The following is a 20,316-nucleotide window of genomic DNA, read 5'->3' as shown; positions in this document are numbered from 1 at the left end:
AACCTGACGCTGATAAGTGAAGATGAAATTGGGTAGCAGGGTTGGTCTGAAGAAGCACAACAAACGGCGTACAAGAGCCCCTTTCAGACCAACAAAGATGTATTCAAGGCCTCGAGGACGCCCACCTCACAGGGTGCCTGTTGTGGGGAGAGGAAAAGGAAGGCGACTGTAAGCCGCTTTGAACCTCCTTCGGATAGAGAAAAGCGGCATATAAGAACCAACTCTTCTTTGTTGTTGTTGTTTTCCTGATAAATGACCCCAGCGAAGCCCTTGTCTGACACGCTCCCAGAGCAATGGGGAACCTCGACACCGCCCATTTCCCCCCGTCTGGCTGCTATCGTGCCCACCGCCCCTCCAGCAGCAGAGGAAGTCAACAACCGCCCGCCGAGGCTAGGGCAAGTCCCAGGGCGAGGCCTTTTCCCAGCGCCGCCCGCCTCCTGCTGTCCATCAACCCTGCGGAGGCGGGCCCGCCCCGCCGAACTCTCGTGAGACCCGCAGCCCAATTGCCCGGCGAAGGCGTGCCGTTCTCGCGACGTTTGAAAGGGGCCGGGCGGCCGAGTCTCGCGAGATCGCGGCGCGTCTCTGGCTCCTTGCGCCGGAGTTTCGGCCCGCCAGTTTCGGCCGACGAGGCTCCTGAGACGGACGGGGCGATGTCGCTGCCGGGCTCGCCGCTGCCGGCGGGGCCGCGCTGGGCGCCGACCCACGTCCAAGTGACGGTCCTCCAGGCGCGGGGCCTGCGGGCCAAGGCCAAGGGCGGCGGCGGGAGCGATGCCTACGCCGTCATGGCGCTGGGCAAGGAGAAGTTCGCCACCTCGGTGGCCGAGCGCTGCCTGGGCTCGCCCGTGTGGAGGGAGGAGGCCACCTTCGAGCTGCCGCCGCCGCCGCGACGAGGCCTGTCCGGCTACGAGGAAGGGGGCCGGGGCGCGCAGCCCGCCACCCTCCAGCTCACCGTCTCCCACCGCGCCCTGCTGGGGCTCGACAAGTTCCTGGGCCGCGCCGAGATCAACCTGGCGGAGCTGCAGGATGAGGGCGGCCGGAGAAGCACCCGGTGAGAGAGGCGAGCTGGGCCATGACTTCGGCCTGTCATGCTCTCCTGGGACTGGCCGACCTTGCAGGGGTGTCGTGAGAAGAGGGTGCTAGGGGAGGGCCGCCAGTGATCTTGAGTCGGGCGTGCTCCTTTGGCCTGACCCCATTTTGCAATTTAGAGGCGAAACTGCAAGAGCAGCTAGGAATGTTGTCCTGGAACCGCTTGGAGGAAGACGAGACATGCTCCCTGGGCTGGCCGACCTTGCACGGTTGTCGTGAGGACAAGAGGGTGTTAGGGGAGAGCTGTCAGTAAATCCTCACTCTGTGCTTAGGAATCCAGATGATCTTGAGCTAGGCATGCTCCTTCGGCTTGACCCCATTTTGCAGTTTAGAGGCAACATTCTGTAGGAATGGCTAGGAATGTTGTCCTGAATCACTTGGAGGAAGAGGGTGATGGAGCTGCCATAAGTAGGCTGGTGAAACCCCCAGGCACATGGTTTGTATATCCTGCCTCCCCCTAGCTTAACTAGGGCATCCCTAAAGTGGCCTTTCGTCTTGCCCACCCCTTCCCTGGAGGTCTGTCCAGGGATGGTGCTCACCAATATGAGGTGCTGCTATTTGGTTAGGACAGAGACCACACTGGTGAATTGGGCTTATGTCCTTACTGTCCAACTCCCTGAACTCCCCCCCCCCTCCTGCTTAACCTACCTTGCAGGGTTTCTTGATGGATAAAATGTCATGGAGACGCATATACATGGACCTAAGGTTCTTGGTGTAGTGGCTAAGAATGGCAGCCTCTCATCTAGAGAGCCCACTTCTCCACATGTAGCCAGCTGGATGACCTTGGCTCAGTCACAGTTCTCGCATAGCTCTCTCAGCCTCACCTCCTTCACAGGGCGTCTGTTGTGGACAGAGGAAGGATAAGTGATTGTAAGCTGCTTTGAGACTTGAGGCATTAGAAAGCAGGACACAAAAAAAGCCCTTCTTTAAGGGTAAAAAAAAATGAAGGATAGGTTAGTGGTCACATCAAGTGATTATAACTTTTTTATGTGTCACATTTTTCTATTTCTTTTCCACGGCTGTACTCATAGTTCTTAGTTTCAATCCTCCCACCCAACCCTGTGAGGTAGGTTGAGTTTAGAGACTGGTCCAAAGTGCTTCAGTGAATTTCCTGGTCGAGTAAGAAGCTGAATGCATCTCTGGCTCCCCCCCCCCTTTTTTTTGTTTTTAGTCTGATGCTCCAAGTCTAATCAGTAAATCTTAGCACTGTGCATGGTGCTTAACTGGTAACCAGAAGCAACAAATTCATGTGGAGCAGTGGTCCCCAGCCTTTTTATCGCCGGGGACCACTCACCGGGGACAACTCAATGCCTTTTACTGAGGCCTGGGGTGGGGGGTAGTTTACTCCTCTACTCTCAACCACTGCCCTAACGCTCTCTGATCACTATGGTAATTTTTAAACATCCCTTCAAAATAAGATACAGACACGCCACAACAATGAACATAAGGAACATTTTATTTTCATGGAAATTTTAACTCATGACAATGACAAATCAATGGGAACCCTGAGCTTGTTTCTCTGCAACAAGATAGTCCCATCTGGGAGTGATGGGAGACAATGACACCCGAAGTGTGTTGTAAAGGGCTGGGGGGGGGGAGAGAAGGCGTCCTTCGGGGCCCACCAATTAGTTGAAGGACCACATGTGGTCCGCAGCCCACAGGTTGGGGATCGCTACTGTGGAGGATTCAGTCGTAAAATTGACATGGAACAAAAACAGGAAGATGGAAAGATAGTCAAAAGTGGAGTGGAGAGGAAGGTCACATTCTGAAACATGAGTGTTAGTAAGTTGTGGCAGCAACTGCTCAGGAAGGAGTTTGAGGAAGGAAGAGAAGTATGGCATGAAAGTAAAATAATAGTGTGTGTTGGGCCAAGTCTCTTCAGTTGTGTTTTTTAAGTTAAAGCTCAAACACTGGTGGAGAGATGGCTAGACTTTCCAGAAAGGGTCTTTCCCCCTAATTTGTGCTCAGAGCCAATTCACAAACCCTAGGTTGCAATTGAAGGTAGGATCTGAGCAAAAGGAATGAAGTCTGGGCAAATTGTAGCTTGGAGGGGGTGTGTGTGGGGGGGAGAGTGCCTAAGAAGCCTCCCCACGTTATGGATGGAACCTTGGCTAGAGTTTTGACTACTAAAAACTGCTTGGCTGCCAGTTGGTATGCAGTGGGGATGGGTAATGAGCTCTAGATTGTTGTGTTTTGAAGTGAAGTAATAGACTTCCTCTCTCACTGAAGAAAAGGTGAAGCAAAAAAGAATGACTCCCATACGTCATGCTCAAAGTACACCTTAAACTGATGAGTATGTTTAGGACACCTATTTGAAGCCACCACCCTGGTAAAGCTAGGCCTGGCCAGTGTTTATAGATCTCTGTGTGTGTTTGTGTGTGTGGGGGGGGGGGTTGTGTTATCTTTGACTTAACTCTGGCAAATTGGCTCACCAAGTCACTTCTACCATACAGTGTTTCAGTAGATAGGATTAGAACAATCTTACAGGTGAGAGTGCTCCTAAAGTTTTGTATGACAAGCTGGATATTCCTCTAAGGTGCGGCAGTGTGCGGTTATGGAGTATGCAACCTTGTTCATACTTCCAGACAAGTTTATAAATAGGCCTCTTCATAAAGAGTAATTGTGTAACTTAAAATGACATCAGCATTGCAGAAGCTTACCAGTTTGGGACAAAATGTGGAAAGTGAGAGAGTTTCTAATGGCAAGAGAATATGATCCTGCTAAATAGAACAAAATGAGCAAGAGAGGGAGAGAAAATAGTTTGCCTCATGCGTTTTTGGTTCATCTGGGATGTGAACTAGAAGTGAGTGTTTTGATGAACTGGACTGGCTTGTTTAGCAGTTCTTAGAAACAACTTAAGTATGATGGCTACGTATGCATATATGCACACATATAATCACGCCTCTAAGTGCAGAATTTCTTGGTTTTCAAGAATTCCACTGCACTTGGACCATTTGCAATTGATTCCCCCTGTACACGTGTATTTTCAGTGAAAGCATGATTAAATTGTATTTTTTTAAAAGATAAACACTGAACATTTACATACCACTTTGGAGCATGCTGAATGCTTAGCAAAATTTGGCTTGCCAGGGGCCAGCAAGTAAGTTTTTGGTAGAGGCTGGATCCAAATCAGGGATTTGCAGTGATGCCTCTTGGCTCCTGCAATGCCTCAACTGTAGTCAGCTCTTAAAATCTGGGGCATTTTCAGGTTACCGAAAGATAGCTCAGGCTAGCCTGATCTCACTAGATCTTGGAAGCTAACAAGGTAGGGCTGGTTAGTATTTGGATGGGAGACCACTAAGTAAGTCTAAGGTTGTGATACAGAGGCGGGCAATGGCAAACTACCTCTGAATGTTTCTTGCCTTGAAAATTTCACAGAGTCAAGTGTAATGTGCTGGGGGGATGAGGAAGCTGCCTCATGGCTCCAAGTCTCCAGATATAAGTATCTTAGTATAAATCTAAATAAATAAATAAATAAAATAATAAAATAAATCTGTGGATATGGTCATGTTTAGGGTTAGACTTTGGTGTTTTGATAGACTACAGATATACTACATTTATCAAGTGATCATTTAAAAGATGAATAATCAACTTTAAAAATCTTTTATTTGGTATATATTGCTAATGAGTATGTAAAGGAGGTATTGAACCCAAGTCTGATAATAGTGAAATAGTCAAACCATACAATTTAAGAACATGGATTACATTTAATGTAGCCTACCTTTCCTGCGATATGCTGGTTTTTGCATGCTCAATGAACTTTTCCCCATTCAGTCCATCACCTGCAAAGTACAGAAGCATTTTTAGTCACCTTCGCTTCTGTTCGTATGAGTGAGGCCAAGTTATAAGCAAATGCTTAGGTGTCAGAATTTGGAGAAATGGTTCTCTTTTAGTTTCTCATTCTGCTGTCTCTTGATTGCCATAAGATTTTAAGGCATGCAACTTTCTGAAATTCTAATGATGATTCATACTTCAAAAGAAGTTGCATATGTTTATGTCCCCTTCATTTCTGTTCTAAAATTCTTATCATGACTCTCTCTTTTCTCTCTTTCTAGTTCTACTATATCCTTTGCTGTATCCAGCTCTTTTCAAGACTATCCTACACCACTTATCTTGAGGGAGCAAAAAGGTTAGACAAACTAAGATGGCATGCATTGAAGACTAACCTAGTCTGTTCTTCACTACATACTTTGTACCACAATAGCTTTTTATGCCACTGCCTTGATGTCCCAGCATTGCGTATATGTACCATTGGCTGTTGGCAATAGTTCTCACTATGTCATGTTGTGACATCACGCCTCAAAATTGCAGGGATTGCATTTAACTCTTAAGAATCTTTTTTTTTTCCTTGACCCAAAAGCTGTCTGCAGCAATCTACTCTTTGAAGAGCTTTAAGTCCCTAACGTTTCCCTCTTTTATTTGAACAGATGGTATAAGCTTCAGTCCAAACCGGGGAAGAAAGAAAAAGAGAGGGGTGAAATAGAGGTGGACATCCAGTTCATGAGGAGCAACATGACAGCCAGCATGTTCGATCTGTCTATGAAAGATAAGTCTCGGACTCCGTTTGGCAAGCTGAAAGATAAACTGAAGGGGAAACGGGGAAATGGCTTGCCGGATACAGCTTCTGCCATTATTCCTAGCATCACTCACTCACTAGCCGGCAGTGACGACGAGTCAAATGAGAAGGAGAAGGAAAAGAAAAAATCAAAGTTCAAGACACTGTTTTCCAAACCTGGCTTGCAGAAAAGCAACATCTCCCAGTCCATGTCTGTTCTGCCTTCTCTCCAACCAGTTACAGAGAGAGTGAGGCTTAGACCAAGTGACTTCAAGTCACAGTGGGATGACGATGACGATGACACTTTAACTCCAGTCTCAGAGAGTAAGTCTTCTGTTCATAAGAAAAAACCTGATTTCCAAGTTGGCAGGAAATGTGTAGAACATTTTTTTTTGTTATGCTTGCAACAACTTGGCCTTTTAAATTACTTGTTCTTTGAGACTGCTGATTAGTAGATTATACTACTGTGAAGAAATGGTTACATCTTTTGTTATGTGGTGGTTAGCGGAATGGTGAAGCCCTTAAAAATGTTTACTGTCTTTTTGTTATGGTTTCAAAGGTTAAATTGTTGTAAAGCCACCCCAAGCTCCCTTGCATGGAGGGGGTGGTCTAGAAATTAAATTATAAATAAATAATTCCTAAATTGAAGCCTGTTTAAAAGTCACACTTCAAACCTGGTATGCTGTAATTGCCAAAAGCTCTCAGCAGATATTCAAGTGTGCTTTCATAATTCTCATAGTTTCATTTCTATCTTTTTCAGAACCCCCTACAAATAGAGCTGAAGAGAACTTCCTTTATCCTCCTTCTGGAAGGTCTCATAAGAGAACAGGTAGTGCAGATTCCAAGCAATTGAACCAAATTGTATCCAGCAACACCAAGAAAGATGGGCATTCTTTATTTGGTGGTCTCAAGTCCAAAAATGACCCAGTTTCCCGCTCCAATGTATGTATCAATGGCAGTCATGTTTACGTGGAAGAGTGCGAGCCAAAAAGCGATACGGTTCTAAAAGAGAACACTCCATCTTCCCCTTTCCCCTCCCCTCAGACACCCCGACGAAAGCATTTCTTTTCATCTCAAGAGAACCTGACTTCCATTCCCAGTAAGGACCCTGAAGTGACTGGAAGACTGTCTCTTGACAAAGGACCCCCTGAGCCTTCCTCACTGGAGTCCTTTAAAGCCATGACTTTGCCATCATACAAACTGCTTAGTGGCGGGGATATGCTAGAAAATCTCACTCCAATGATTTCAGACACTTCAAAAGAGATCAAAAAGCAGGAGAATATGAAGTCTGCCTTGCTGTCCCTTGTAACAGGAAAAAAAGAAGCTGAAAACAGTTCTGATGTCTCTGTGAAGGTCAAGGAAGTGAAACGTAACGAGAGAGAGTTGGCAGGAAAAGAGACAAACCCCTTTGAAGTCCCTGTGGATTGTAGAAGAGACCAAGGCCCAGATAAGAGAAAATCTTCAAATGACCCTGTTCCAAAGGCATCTTTCAATCCTTTTTCTGGAAACACCGAGGAAGAGAAATCAGAAAGAAGTGCAGCTCCTGTGAAACCATCCCAAGCCAAACCCATCAAACCCAGGTTAGTCTTCAGACACTATCATGCCTTAAAGATGGAACAAGGTGATTAAAATTCATGTTTTAGTGCAGGCAAGTAAGAAAAGCCTACAGATTTCGTGCTGACTAGTAATCCCGCTGTCCTTTCTGTGTGTGTGGGAGGGTGTCTCTCTGGAAAGGAGAAACAAATAGCTACATATACTGCCTCCTCTGCATGTTGGTATTCCTTTCCTGGCTGGCAGATAGACTGCAGGACTTTATTCCACTATCTCCAAGATGGAGACTAGCCTTATAACAAGAGAATTATGTACTTCAGCTGGCTGGACAGACACTTTTTGTTTTAGCTTTCCGGCCATTTCTCTCCGGAACGCATAAGAGGCTCTACCTCTGTTCTGTTTGTGTGGCTGGGCAAATTCAGAAAGGCCATGTTTTATTTTTGTTCCTTTCAGAATTAAGGGGCAAAAGAAATAGGCAGTCAGCCCAGTCAGTCTTTTGGTCTGTCTGTCTGTCCAGCTTGTGCATTGGCAGAGGTTCTTCTGCCCTTGTAGACTTGGCTGTGACAAATTTGGGGAGACAAAAGGTAATCCATGTATGTACTGTGCGGTGGAAAAACAGCACAACACAAATAGCACTTACCTGTCCTGTCTGTCTAGTGTGTTAGGGAATTAGGGAGTAGAATGAGTGATGTGTGGGAGGGTATGATACCTGCCCTCGTGTTTTAGAAATAGGAAGGGTAGGAACACTGGGGTGGAATAGAAAAGCGTGGGACAAGTGAGTCAATGTGCATTTGTCCTCCTGCCCTCTCATTATTTGCATTGTTGTATATTACTCTTTACAGCGCTTTCATTGTTCGTTTCCTCAAGGTTATTTATGTAATGCTTTGGTATCCATACTATGAATACTAATGGGGACTTAGCTTCATTCTGTGTGTGAAATAGTTGATACTTGTTCTGAAATGACACCCTGTTCTCTTAACCTTCTGAAGTGAATTCTTTGCAGCCTAACAAAGATTTGAGACTGGAATGAAGTAAACTTCTGATTTTCTTTCCGGTTTCTGCAGAAGCCCATAACCTTTCCTTTTGCTTATACTTTACAACCATCATAATATTTTGACTTGGTGAATGACTTCTTTCTCATGAAACTTTATGGGAGCCCTATAACAGGCATGCTTCTATATTTTCCTGTCTTTAGCCCTTACTTTTCAGATGCTTTTTATGTTTAAATGTATACTAATGCAACCTATTATGAAATTTTACTAAAAAGAACTGACCATGTATTTCATTGTACAATAGACCTTGTTGCCTTGGAAAACTTTGTTTGTAAACAGGTGAAACTTTTTTTCATGGGACATGCTGCTGGGCTTCAAGTTTCTGATGTTAAGGTCACATGATGACATGCAAGTTAATTTGGTCAACTTAAAAGCCCTTGTATCTCTGCTGTATGTTTTTAACAGAAATAAGAAAAGAAAGTACAGCACAGGTGAAAAATAAATATATTCCTGATAATTCTCATTGTCCATTCTTATTAATTCAAATGTATGAATTCAGAAATTGAATTGAAATAATTTACAGAAAATGTTGAAATATTTATATCTTGCAAAAATAATTGTAAGGGAGCCAAAAACGGGGTCCGGATAAAGAATGCCCATTTTCAAGGTAAACACATTTTCTTCAGTGGCTATTTCCTATAAAAGAAATTATTTTACTGTGTCATAATCATCAATCAATTATCAATCTTGGTTCCCTTACAACTATTCCTGAGAATGATCAGGAATAAATTTGTTTTTTGCCTGCGCTTCACTTTTCTTTTATTCCTGTTGGGTTTTGTGGAAAGTAATTGCCACCATTTTTTGCTTCGTTGTATGTTCTTAACATGCAGCAACTTTATGAAACCTGTCTTCAGAATGTTTCTGCTTGTCTCATGTTGCATCTGCAACTGACATGCAGGTTTTATTTTGTCCCTTTCTGCAGACTGGGCGTGTCTTCAGAGGATGAAACCAAAGCCACTTCTGATTCTGTGCCTCCTACTGTTCCTCCTTTCTATCTTTCCCATCCCTTTAGTAATGACAATAATCCTTTTGCCTCTAAACCTGAAGCTTCCAGTCATTCTGCGAGTCCTGCACCAAAACTTTCTGCACAGCACGGCAATAATCCTTTCACTCCTAAATGGGGACTAGAATCTAAAGAAGATAACCCAGAATGCTTTACAACTAGTCCTTTCTGCAGGCCTTCTCCAGTTGCTGGCAGTGAAAACAATCCTTTTGCTTCTAACTGGAAGCAGGAATCTCAGACAGAGAATTCTGAAAATGTGGCTAACTCTCCAGTGTATCTTTCCCATCCTCCTGTTCATGAAGATCCTCTTGGAACTACACTGGGAAATGATTCTGAAAATATCGACAGTCCTCCCACTTCATCTGCCTTTCCTTCTGCTTCTTCTGATGAAGTGCCTAAGCCTTCAGCAGACAGCCCTGCTGATTCACAGACCTCTCAGAATGAAGATCAAATGGATCCTGTGAGGACTGCTCCCAAAACTCTTTCTGGAAGCCAGCCTGTATCTTTTTATGACCAAATTGGCCGGATCCTGAAGGCACAACGAGATGACAAAGAAGTGCAAGTGGTGACACCATTTAAAGAAAACAGTGGAAGCCTAAAGAAGTCGGTGACCTTTGCTGTTGATGACATGAGAGATAACCATAGAGAAGATAGAGGTGATGAGGTTTCAGATGAAGATTTGGTTGAGAGCAGGCTTCATGGGGAAAGTGAGATTAGAGTAGATCCCCCTGGAGGGGAAGGGACACAAAGATGTGAACTGAGCATAGAGGATTTCTATTTATCCACGCCTGATGATAGCACCACTGCAGTTCATAACAGTGGGGACCCTTTAGAAAGAGAGAATAAAATCAACCCCTCACTAAAAGCAGAGCCACCAGTACCAATCCAAAGAGTCTTTAAACTCTCACCTAAGGAGACAGGCGTGTCAAGGATAGTATCGAGTAGTACTACTTCCTCTGTACTGCCACCAAAACCAGCCCCAAGAAGTGCTCTAAAACTAAAAAACGAACCTTTTCCTCTGCCTGAAGCAAAACTAGAAGAAACGGCCAGCCCTTCAGAGTTAGACTTGCATGCAGATACTTCTCTAGTTTCCAATGAAAATCTAACAACTGTTAATTTAGTAGCAACTAAACTGAACCCTGAAAATGAGGATGAGCTTTCACAGAGTGGTAATAAAAATCACTCTGACACTCCCACAGGCAAACAGCTGGACACTTTGATTGCTGAAGAATTGCATCTAAAACCAACTGCGCTTCCCGTTATTCCTGAGGTAGGATCTGATGATGAGCAGCTAAGCGACGTCCAAAAAGACGATGAAGGCTTGTCAAACGCCAGAGATGGTTCTTCCCAGTTGCCGTCTTCTGCTGAGGAGAGAGAGCTGACCTCAGTTGAGAAGACTGCTGGTGAGAGACAGGCTGTATCGCTGCTTGTGAGAAAGACGGATCTTGATGACAATTTTAAATCCAACAAGTTGCCAATCTCTCCATCAGCAGTGCTTGAGAATGGAAATGAGACCGCAAAAGGGTCAGAACAGAAGGATGTTAACAGTTTGAAGGGAAGCAGAACGGACGATTGTCCTGAATTCTCTGATAAGCCTGTTTCTCTTTCCTCTCTGTCCACTTCTTCTCAGCCTCACTCTGCTAGTCCTTTCCAGTCTGATGCTCTCAGCTCTAATAAAGCAGAATCTCCGAAAAAATCTGCAGCGGAGGGCTTGGATGCCAAAGTGGACAGTTCTGGCAAGAAGAAGCTCCTTCAGGCACGGGTTTCACCCTCTGAAACACATTCCAATCAAAGTCAGCAGAGCGGTGGAACTGTGCCTGCTAAGCTCAGGTGAGAGGAGTTGGATAGACAGTCTCAGAGTACCCTATGTAGCCACGGTTTATTAAAATAGCGGAGTTTTGTTTCATTCTTTTGCCCAAAGGAGAAGTTGCAGCAGTAAAGTATATGGTTAAATGTTTTTGGTAAAGCTTGCAGTTGCAAGATGTAACTGAACTGTAGTTCCTTGTGGCATATTGCTTGTAAGTTGGCTATCTCAGTACCTGAAGCTGTTTACGGGTCCTGACTAAGTGAGAACATTGTGTGCCAAGATAAACCTCTGACTTTAACCTTCATTGAAGAATGTGCATGTGGAAAACCTATTGAATTCCAGGATAGAATACAGCTGTGCAAATCGCCAACTAACAACCAGATAACCTTGAGCTGGCCAGTAACTCCCAAAGCTTAACCTACCTCACAGGGTTGTTGTGAGGATAAATGAAGATATAGGTTGTCATGTGCTCCTTGTAAGGGTATGATAACAATGCCATAAATATCCGTAGCTAATTTTATTAAATACAGAAAAGCTGCAGATTTCCTTTGGAGACCCCTTACAACACCTTATACAAAGTGTTTCAAAAAGATAGCAACACGTCAGCCTGAAAGCTTAGCAGAAACTATGAAATTTAACCTTGGAATGAAAAATAATGTGAGGGGGGGGGGAACACTGATGACTTAACAAAAACAAAAAACGTTTCATATGTACACAGTGCTTCATGTACATTTCTCCTTTGGCGACCAAGGTGTTTGATTACACAGTGTTGTGGTGATAACACTTACCTAAAATAACTGGGTCTTTCTTTCAGACTTCATCCTGTGAAGCCAATGAATACAACTAGTAAACCACCTGCAAAAACCTTGAACATCACTACAAAGATCCTGGATAACCAAAATGAAATCAATCTAAAGGTACTTAAAGCAGCATACATTTTAACCCAAATAAGATATTTTCTGTTATCATGTCTATATACTGATGTATAGTAATGGCTTAGCTTCTACACCCTATCACCTGAAACTCAGATGGGTATAAAAGAACGTGAAGGTGTTCGGTTAACTTGATCAGGCATAAAGTGAAGGGATACACAACTATAGAACAGGCATGATTCAGTTCGATGTATAGATCTCTGTAGGTCTTAGTATTCAATGTTCTTGAATTACTGTTTTCCTTTTGGTGGCTCTGAGGACTATTCAGTCTGATTTTCTGGGGTGCAATGTAATTTTGATAAGTTCAGAATTTCCCATCTTTTCTATTGATATGAAACATTTTGTTGTTGAACAGGGTAAAGGCTTGGTGCTTCCAGGCAGGCATACCAAAACTTTATCTTAGTACCTGTCATAAAAATACTTAGAACCTGAAATTCTTGTGTCTTTGTGAATCTTTCACAAGGTTCCCCTGCTGTGACAGAGGACATTTTTTGTGCAATCATCACATCTTGGTTCTTAGCAGTCCCTGAAAGCAAAGGTCTCTGAACGCCTTGTCTGATACTTTTGGTACACCTTTGTGACTTCTCTCCTTACCAAAATGATTAACCACTTCTATTCTTCCCCTTTAAAGAAATACGACCCTTCAGATCCTGCTTATGCTTATGCTCAGCTAACGCACGATGAACTGATCCAGCTGGTCTTAAAACAGAAAGACGTGATTGCAAAGCGAGATAACCAGGTGCGGGAACTGGAAGACTACATTGATAATTTGCTGGTCAGAGTCATGGAAGAAACTCCAAACATTCTTCGGGCACAGTCCCATGGGAACAAAAAAGCTGGAAGGATGTAAAATGGCACTGAAATCCAAATAAGGGCTTCTCTGTTACTCATATTTTCAGAAGTGAAGAATGTGAAAATGTTGACCTTGAAATTGACTGCGCCTTATACCAAAGCAATTTCCCCCCTTCCTTTCTTGACTTGCCTTATTTTTGGAGACTGGCTAATTATATAATCCAAAATGAAAATACTAGGGGGAGGGGGGTATATATCCTCATACTTTGTAGTTACTGTACGTGTTTTGCTGCTGCATTAGGTTTAACAGCCTGAGATCATGGATTATGGAAGGAGTTATGAGCCAGTTTTTATCTGTGAATAATTCTGTAACTGGAAAAATTAAGGGTTTGGTTTAGAAATGGATGCTTCTGCAGTAGTTTACAGAAGGAGAAACTCTTGGACTTTTTAGGTTAATTTTTTAGTGCAATATAGCAATCATATGGTAATTAAATTCAAGAAATGTAATGCAAGTTAAAACATTTGCTGTGTGGTCCTGAAGTGCCTTATTTTGCTTCAGTCACTTGAAAATAGGCACATCCACCAAAGCCTAAATGCACTTTTGCTTACAACAATTGAGTATAAAACATTTGGAATATCTCCTGGCTCTTTTAAATTGAAAAAGACATTATAAACTCAGCTATGCTATTCGGTTCTCATTTCCTGGGGGTGGGGGGCTCATGCCATACAAACTTGCAGTGTATTGTTTTCTTGTTCCATGCAGGGTAAAATGCACTGACTTGCCTTAATCTTACTGTTTTGATCAAATGTTTTGAGAGTTACACACAAGAACAGAATAGAATCCTAAATATTTAGGCACGCCTTGCATACTCGAGACGAAGGTCCTTTCATTTTGTCTACATTGGATTCCTTTCATGCCAGTAAGAAAATAGAGTTGTCAGCTTCTATTGCTTCACTCTCTGGAACGTGCTGATAGGCAGCATTCTTGAGCAGCAAGAGTGGCCACCAGGCAAAGGTTGGGCAGGAGTATTTCAACAAGGACCCTTCCCCAGTTTACTGAATTGTTTCTGGATTGTGCCCTGAATGGACGGGTTTCTAGTTAAATTCCAGGAAAGCTTTTAATTTGAAATCTTATAGGGGAAAATTTAATTGCTGTTTGCCTTTCACTTTTCTGTTTGTTTTGGGGGTGGGCCTTTGCTCTTCATACGGATTGACTGACTTGCAAAGGTTCAATTTAGTAGGTCTCATAGCAAAGCATTTAACATAATATTTCAGTATATAGTAACTGAAAAGTTAGTTGTTCCAAGATGAAGCTAAATCAGATCTACTTTGTTTTCAGAAACTTGCATATATCCTGTCACCTCTCCAGGTGTTGTCTGTAAAGCCTTTTGATCCATTTAACCCCCACAGTCTGTGTGGATAACTACTGTATCGATATTTCTTTATATTACTGCACTTTTAAGAGGGCTGAAGTTAGCACTGAGTAGCTCTTCAGACCTCACATTCCCCTGTACTTGTAAAACTTTATTATAAACTGGTCAGCTATAATCAAAGATCTGACTTTTACCAAATGGTAGCTCTTGAGTGGCAATCAGTCAGACAATTCAGCACAGAGAGCGACCAACGTACATTTTGCAGTATTCTTTTCTCAAGAAGTAGTGCAGCTCATGATTTGCACTATTTGTGTACTGATAGCCTATCTATGCATTTTCAGGGTTAGGTACAAAACGCAGTGTGGTTGAACATACGATTCCGTGTGTGTGGTTATTTTTCCATAAACGGTGTTCAGCACCTGTGGAATGAACTGGTTTATTTTTTTTGCATAGCGCTAATTCTCACCATGGAATGCAGTGACTGAAGTTCTTTTTGATTCGGCATTGTAATAGAGCATGTGTGCGCGCAGCAGTTAAGAACACTGAAAGGAGAGGAGCTATTGTGTCTGTGATAATGGTCTTCCACATGCCTTTGGCTTCCTGATTGGGGGGGGCGAGGAAATTGGTTCACAAAAACATCTGGCATGTTACACCCCTTAAGGTACTTGGGCCTCTGTGAAGATACCCTGTTGTTTAAGTAGGTCAAACAACTCCTTCCCTCTAGCTTCTTCTTTTAAACGTTTCACTGCTTCTTTCATAATGCCAGCTGGATCTGTGGCACCATACTGTATGTCTGCTGCTTTTGGTCAGAAATGAAGAGGTTTGTATTGGAAAACTTAATGCCTGGTGGGTTGTGCTCCATTTACTTAATGATGCCCATGATTCTTGAAAAGCCTCTTGCAACAACTGGGAGTCAGCCTCTTTAAATGCAACCGTTACTGTTGAATGTGTCCCCTATATATTTTAATAAAGTTTGTTCCTGCGAAATTTCCAGTTGTTTGTGGGAATCGCACGCAGGGAAAGTGGTGTTACTGGGGTCAAAATCAGACTGCTCTTTCATAGAAACACTTGGTCTGTTGCATAGTTCTCATGAGTTTGGATCAGTAGGCAGTGAAAACAGTCCCTTGCAATCTGTGCCTCCTGAAGAGGTCTTACACTTCTGAATACAATCAGGGCATCAGTTTGCTTGTGTGTTCTCAAAGTATACTGTGTCTTAGTAAACAGCACAAATACAGCTGCTCTCGTGTGCTCAATGCTTATAGAAGGATCTGATTGTATGTTATTTATTTTCTGCTTTGTTACTCTTGGTACATATAGTTATTTGGTTTTTATACAAAGACCTTCAGCCTTGTGGACTGTTAAAATAAAGGTATTTTAAATTTGTGTGAACACTTCTCCATTTCCTGAAACACAAAAAAGAAATGAGGGGGTGCTTAGTGTAACAGGCAGATAATTGGCTATATTTTAAAATATTCTTTCCTCCTTGAAGGGCTTTTTCTTCAGGATTCTGTAAGTTCTCAGGATAGAGTAAACTTTTTTCCCTTGGTCCTCTGCCTTAACAGTTTCAGTTGTGCTTGGTATTTTCAGTCTTTGGAAGTTGGGAAGGGGGATTAATTTGAAAGTCATATTCTGCACTGCTGGACAAAGTCCCCCATGTAGCAGAAGAGACATATGGCTGTGTGGGTAACCTGGTTTTGCTGTCTTCAGGACTGGGATGGGAACTAGCCACTTAGCTATTGAAATACTTCCTTCAGGTAACAATATGTAGGTACCACTCCTGTAGAAGTACATATTCCAAAGGGCAACATTTGTAGAAGTTCAACTAAAACTATCCACTCCTTTGAGACATCTCCATGACTTTATCTGCCTGCCTGATCTAAGATTAATCAACCTGACCTTACTTACACCTAATCAAGCAAGTTTGACACTGAGTCATGTTCTGTGCAGCAGCCAAAAGATCAGATAACGATCTTTAAGACAATTCAAAATCACTGTTAAACATCACATTATAATCTTATTTGCCAGCTCATGAATGGGAACAATGCCCTTGGGTCTGTTTACATACTTGTGGACCATGTTTGAAATCCATCTTTTGGTCTATTTCCTGGGTTGTCCTGCAGGGTGTCTATGGGAAATTATCTATCTTCAAATTGCTAAAGGGGCAAGTGTTTTCTATTCTATAAACCTCATACGAAACACTTGGTTGTCAAGACTGCTGCTGTTCACTCCCTTGGACAACTCGTTAAATGGGTGCTCTTTAGTCCCTGCTGCCTGCTTAAAATATCCCAAATGGTAGCAATCACCATTAGGCTTACTTGACAGGGAAATGTCCCCTACCCACCCACGCCTACACCAGTATGTGGCATAAAATGCTTTCGTCTTCAGTACTTCAGGTGCTATGTAGGTTTTGTAGACATAGGCTAGAACAATCCAAACACTAACCCAGGGGTCATCCTCTCTCCAGCATTCTGAAAATGATAGTTTCATGCCAGGTATTGGCATATTTGCATCTGTAATAAATCCCTTTTTATGCACAGTAATGTCAACAGCCACTACATAAATAGTACAGCCACCACAATCGTTACAAGTCTAGAGGCTGATAAGTTCCAGCTTAGATAACATCTATATGCATTATTTTGCCCAGCTAATCCAGAGCTTTGGGCTTGCTGTTGCCAATATGCTGATGCCACCCAGTTCTGTTTCATGATGGACAAATGACTGGATGCTCCTACAGCCACATTGGCCAGATATTTTGAGGCCAAAGTGGGGTGGCTCAAGGTTAATTGAAGCTGAATGTTTTGAAGATGGAGGTCCTTTGTCTTGGGAGGAAAGGTACAGTTCCCTTGCCTGGGCACATACAGCCAGGAGCTTTTGCATAATCTTTGATACCTTCCTATCCATGGAGGCTCAAGTCATAAGAGGAGTAAAGCTGGCATTTTACACCTTCGCTAAACCAAGCTACTAGTGTCCTATCTGGCCCCTGAACACTTGGCTACAGTGATCATGTGACAGTCACTTCTAGACTGGATTATTATAAATTGCCCTATGTGGGCCGGCCCTTAGCCTTAATCTGGAAATTACAACTGATCCAAAATGCTGCTGCGCAAGTCCTCACCAGGACACCATGGAAGACCCACAGAAGATCAATATTGTAGCCGCTATATGAGCTCCTAGTTGACTTCCAGGTTCAGTTCAAGGTTTTTGTGCTAACCTTAAAGGTCATATGCGATCTGGGACCTGTTTAACAGAATGCCTGTCTGAATACATCTGGCAATTAGCCAGTCATTAATTCTAAGAAGGTATAGCCAACAGGGAAACACAATTCCCTTAGTTCACCAATGACTTGGCCTTTAGCAGTGTATCAAATGCCTGGTATGGCCCCTGCAATGGACACTGTAACATCTGGAACGTGCCAAACCAATTTGGAAATGCTTGTGATGCAGGACTGCATGGCAGGAGGGGATTTTGAATCAGCTGCTCTGGCACTACTGAAGCTGCATGTTTCCCATGCCTTCCAGTGATTCAGTGGCACCATAAAGTCATTCAACCCTAATAAGAAAATTCCCCTGTGCCCCAAGTTACTTAATAGTTCCAGTCTCCAAAAGTGGAGACATCCATAGCTCAAACCTTTATCTATTGCAACATTAACAATCGGATTTGTGAATTCCTTAACACAAGGATATTTCAGAACCTGATTTTTCAGAAGCCAGAATTTCAAAAGGTGGTCGGAAACACAGCCACCACATTAGTCATACAGATGCCTAAGAAGCACACAGCAGGTGAGCAAATGGAGGCTGGATGAACAGTAAGCAAAAGCATAGCTGCAAATCAACGTTTTGGGAAGTTTGCCATCAGTGATGATTTGTTTAGGGCTTCTCAAGGAGTCAGAGATCAAGTGTTGGAAAGCTGATGACGTTGTTCGATGACAGTTATTGGTATGACGTCCTCCATCCCTGCCAAATAGCATTGTTTTTTGGCAGCCATCCCACAGACTGTCCATGGGATTCTCAAGAAAACAAACAATATAAAAGTCCATCAGACATATAACATATAAGTTTTTAAATTCAGAATTATCTATTTACAATTCAGAATTTTTATTTACGGTGCTTACAGTATTCTAACCCAGGGGATATGGGTTTGCTTGATGAGATAGGGATGCCAGTCCCCAGGTAGGGATCCCCTGGAACTAGAGCTCATATCCAGATTAAAGAGATCAGTTCCCTTGCTTTGGAGGGTGGTCTGCATAGCATTATACTCCGCTGAGGTCCCTCCCTGCCCTAAATACCACTCTCTCCCAGCTCCATTCCCAAAGTCTCCGGTATTTCCCAGCCCATTGTTGGCAACCCTAATCAGAACTTAATCTTCTGTCCATGCCTAATGCCCTGCAAAACTTATATAGATGCAGATAGATACAGAAGCCTTTATTGGCATAATAGCAAAACTTAGAATCAGGGCTGATCTGGAGCCACTTGGCAAAAGATATCTAAATCCAGTTTGGCAGCTGTTTATGAGCAAATGCCAAACAGAGAGAAACAGACCTATCCACTGGCAATATGATAAATAAACAAAAATGTCCTATTTTTGTGGTTTTCCTTGTTTATTCTTTAGGACTTCTGTCAAAACGGAATCCAGGTAATCTCCGTTTTCAGTTCTTTCATCAGTGACAAGTCCTTATATATATTTATAGTATAATACTGGCCACATAGGTATGGGGATACCAGTCTGTATTGACATGTTCCCCACGTCTCTGGTTTCCATCTACCATAGAGTGAAGCTTCTGAAGAAGGTTTTAATTGGTGATAGGATTGCCAGGTCCCCTGGTCCAGGTGCTCCCCTCCCCCCCTCCCCCGCAAACCATAAGCATGATCTCCTTTGTGCTGCCTGCCATCACTTGTCACCTGGACATCGGTTGTAATCCCAGGAGATCATCAGCTGCCACCAGGAGTTTGGAAACTCTAGTATGAAATCCAAAGTGAATAGAACAGGAAAAACAACAGAACTGCAGGTCACTCCTTGCCAGCTGACTGACTGGTAAAGTGATGAGTTCATTCCATGTAGGGTTGTCACATCCTTGGCTTAGACACAGCCTTCTTTAATGTCTCTGGGCTTGGCAGCTTTTCCCTGTGGCACACAGGGAAGAAACATTCCTTTTTTCAAACTGAAATCAAATTGCATTTCTTCCACCAAGCAAAGGCAATCCTGCTCCACATGGCAGCCATGTTATGATTGATCCTGCCCCCCCCCCTCCCCATGCTATCCATTTTGGGATGACAATCCTTGCTCAAAATTAAAAATCAGGCAGTGGTTCACTTAAAATAATTTAACAAAATTGTGTTAGGATAATTAAATAATGAAGCACAGGAAATTTCACAAATTATAGGAAATATATTTGTTCAGCATTTTTTGAAAGTAGAGGACAGGTTTAGAATGAGTCCAAAATTAGTTAAGTGTATTTTTAAAACCTTTTTACAGAGCTCCTTGCCATAAAGTAGATATTTAACAAATTCATCTAATAAATACAGTTTTATTCAAGGCATAAGCTTTCATGTATCAGAAGAAGTGTGTGTGTACACAAAAGCCTATACCTTGACCAAAAAAAGCACCTTTTGTTGATCTTAAAGTTGCCACTAGACTAAAACTTTGTTCAGATGCTTCAGACCAACAGGTCTACCCACTTGAATCTATTTAATACATTGTTACTGTGAGGGAAAGGATGGCTTTCTCTGAACAACATCCTGTTTGTTTGCTGGTGTTGTCTGATGCCAGTATCATAATTTTGGTTAACATTCCCTACTTCACCATATAGTTTTATAGAAATATGATGATGATGATGATAATGATGCAGTTATTATGGCTGGCCAGCTTCCTTATTAAAGGAGCTGGAAGTGTATGGGCGCCATCTGCTGGTTTCTCTTTTGCTGTAATTTAGCCTGACCTGGTTAGCCCAGGCACGCCCTGATCTTGTTAGATCTTGGATAAAAACTTTCAGCTTTAGATAGATTCAAGTGGGTAGCTGTGTTGGTCTGAAGCAGCACAACAAAACAAAATCAGAGTCCAGTAGCATCTAAAGATTTCTTCGTGTGAGCTTTTGTGCGCAGGCACACTTCCTCAGACGAAATGGAACAAGAATCACGAGAGTGCAGATATATAGAAAAGGATAAATTA

At 42.9% G+C, this 20,316-nt stretch overlaps 1 protein-coding gene across 3 annotated transcripts; it reads left to right on the top strand.

Annotated features, from left to right (window-relative positions):
• Positions 1-469: 469 nt before the first annotated feature.
• On the top strand, positions 470-15,540 carry RAB11FIP1 (RAB11 family interacting protein 1). 3 transcript variants are annotated; one of them, XM_077307153.1, is made up of 7 exons: positions 470-1,048; positions 5,514-5,965; positions 6,402-6,470; positions 6,954-7,221; positions 9,167-11,077; positions 11,869-11,971; positions 12,618-15,540. In XM_077307153.1, exons 1-7 carry the CDS (start codon positions 651-653, stop codon positions 12,834-12,836), a joined length of 3,420 nt encoding a protein of 1,139 aa, XP_077163268.1. In that variant the 5' UTR covers positions 470-650; the 3' UTR covers positions 12,837-15,540. The 3 variants fall into 3 exon arrangements, with proteins under 3 accessions (XP_077163268.1, XP_077163269.1, XP_077163267.1); XM_077307152.1 differs by having other exon boundaries at positions 566-1,048; positions 6,402-7,221; XM_077307154.1 differs by lacking the exon at positions 9,167-11,077 and having other exon boundaries at positions 6,402-7,221.
• The last annotated feature ends 4,776 nt before the right edge of the window (positions 15,541-20,316 follow it).

This window comes from Paroedura picta, chromosome 12, assembly GCF_049243985.1.
Source record: "Paroedura picta isolate Pp20150507F chromosome 12, Ppicta_v3.0, whole genome shotgun sequence".
NCBI lineage: Eukaryota > Metazoa > Chordata > Lepidosauria > Squamata > Gekkonidae > Paroedura > Paroedura picta.
Note: the sequence above shows the minus strand (reverse complement) of the source record. Positions and strands in the feature narration are given on the sequence as shown.

Bases quoted from the DNA above. Each gene is read 5' to 3' on its own strand.
- RAB11FIP1 (XM_077307152.1), top strand. From the start codon at position 651: ATGTCGCTGCCGGGCTCGCCGCTGCCGGCGGGGCCGCGCTGGGCGCCG. The intron at 7,222-9,166 runs GTTAGTCTTCAG...CCCTTTCTGCAG, and splicing joins GCCAAACCCATCAAACCCAG to ACTGGGCGTGTCTTCAGAGG. The intron at 11,078-11,868 runs GTGAGAGGAGTT...TCTTTCTTTCAG, and splicing joins ACTGTGCCTGCTAAGCTCAG to ACTTCATCCTGTGAAGCCAA.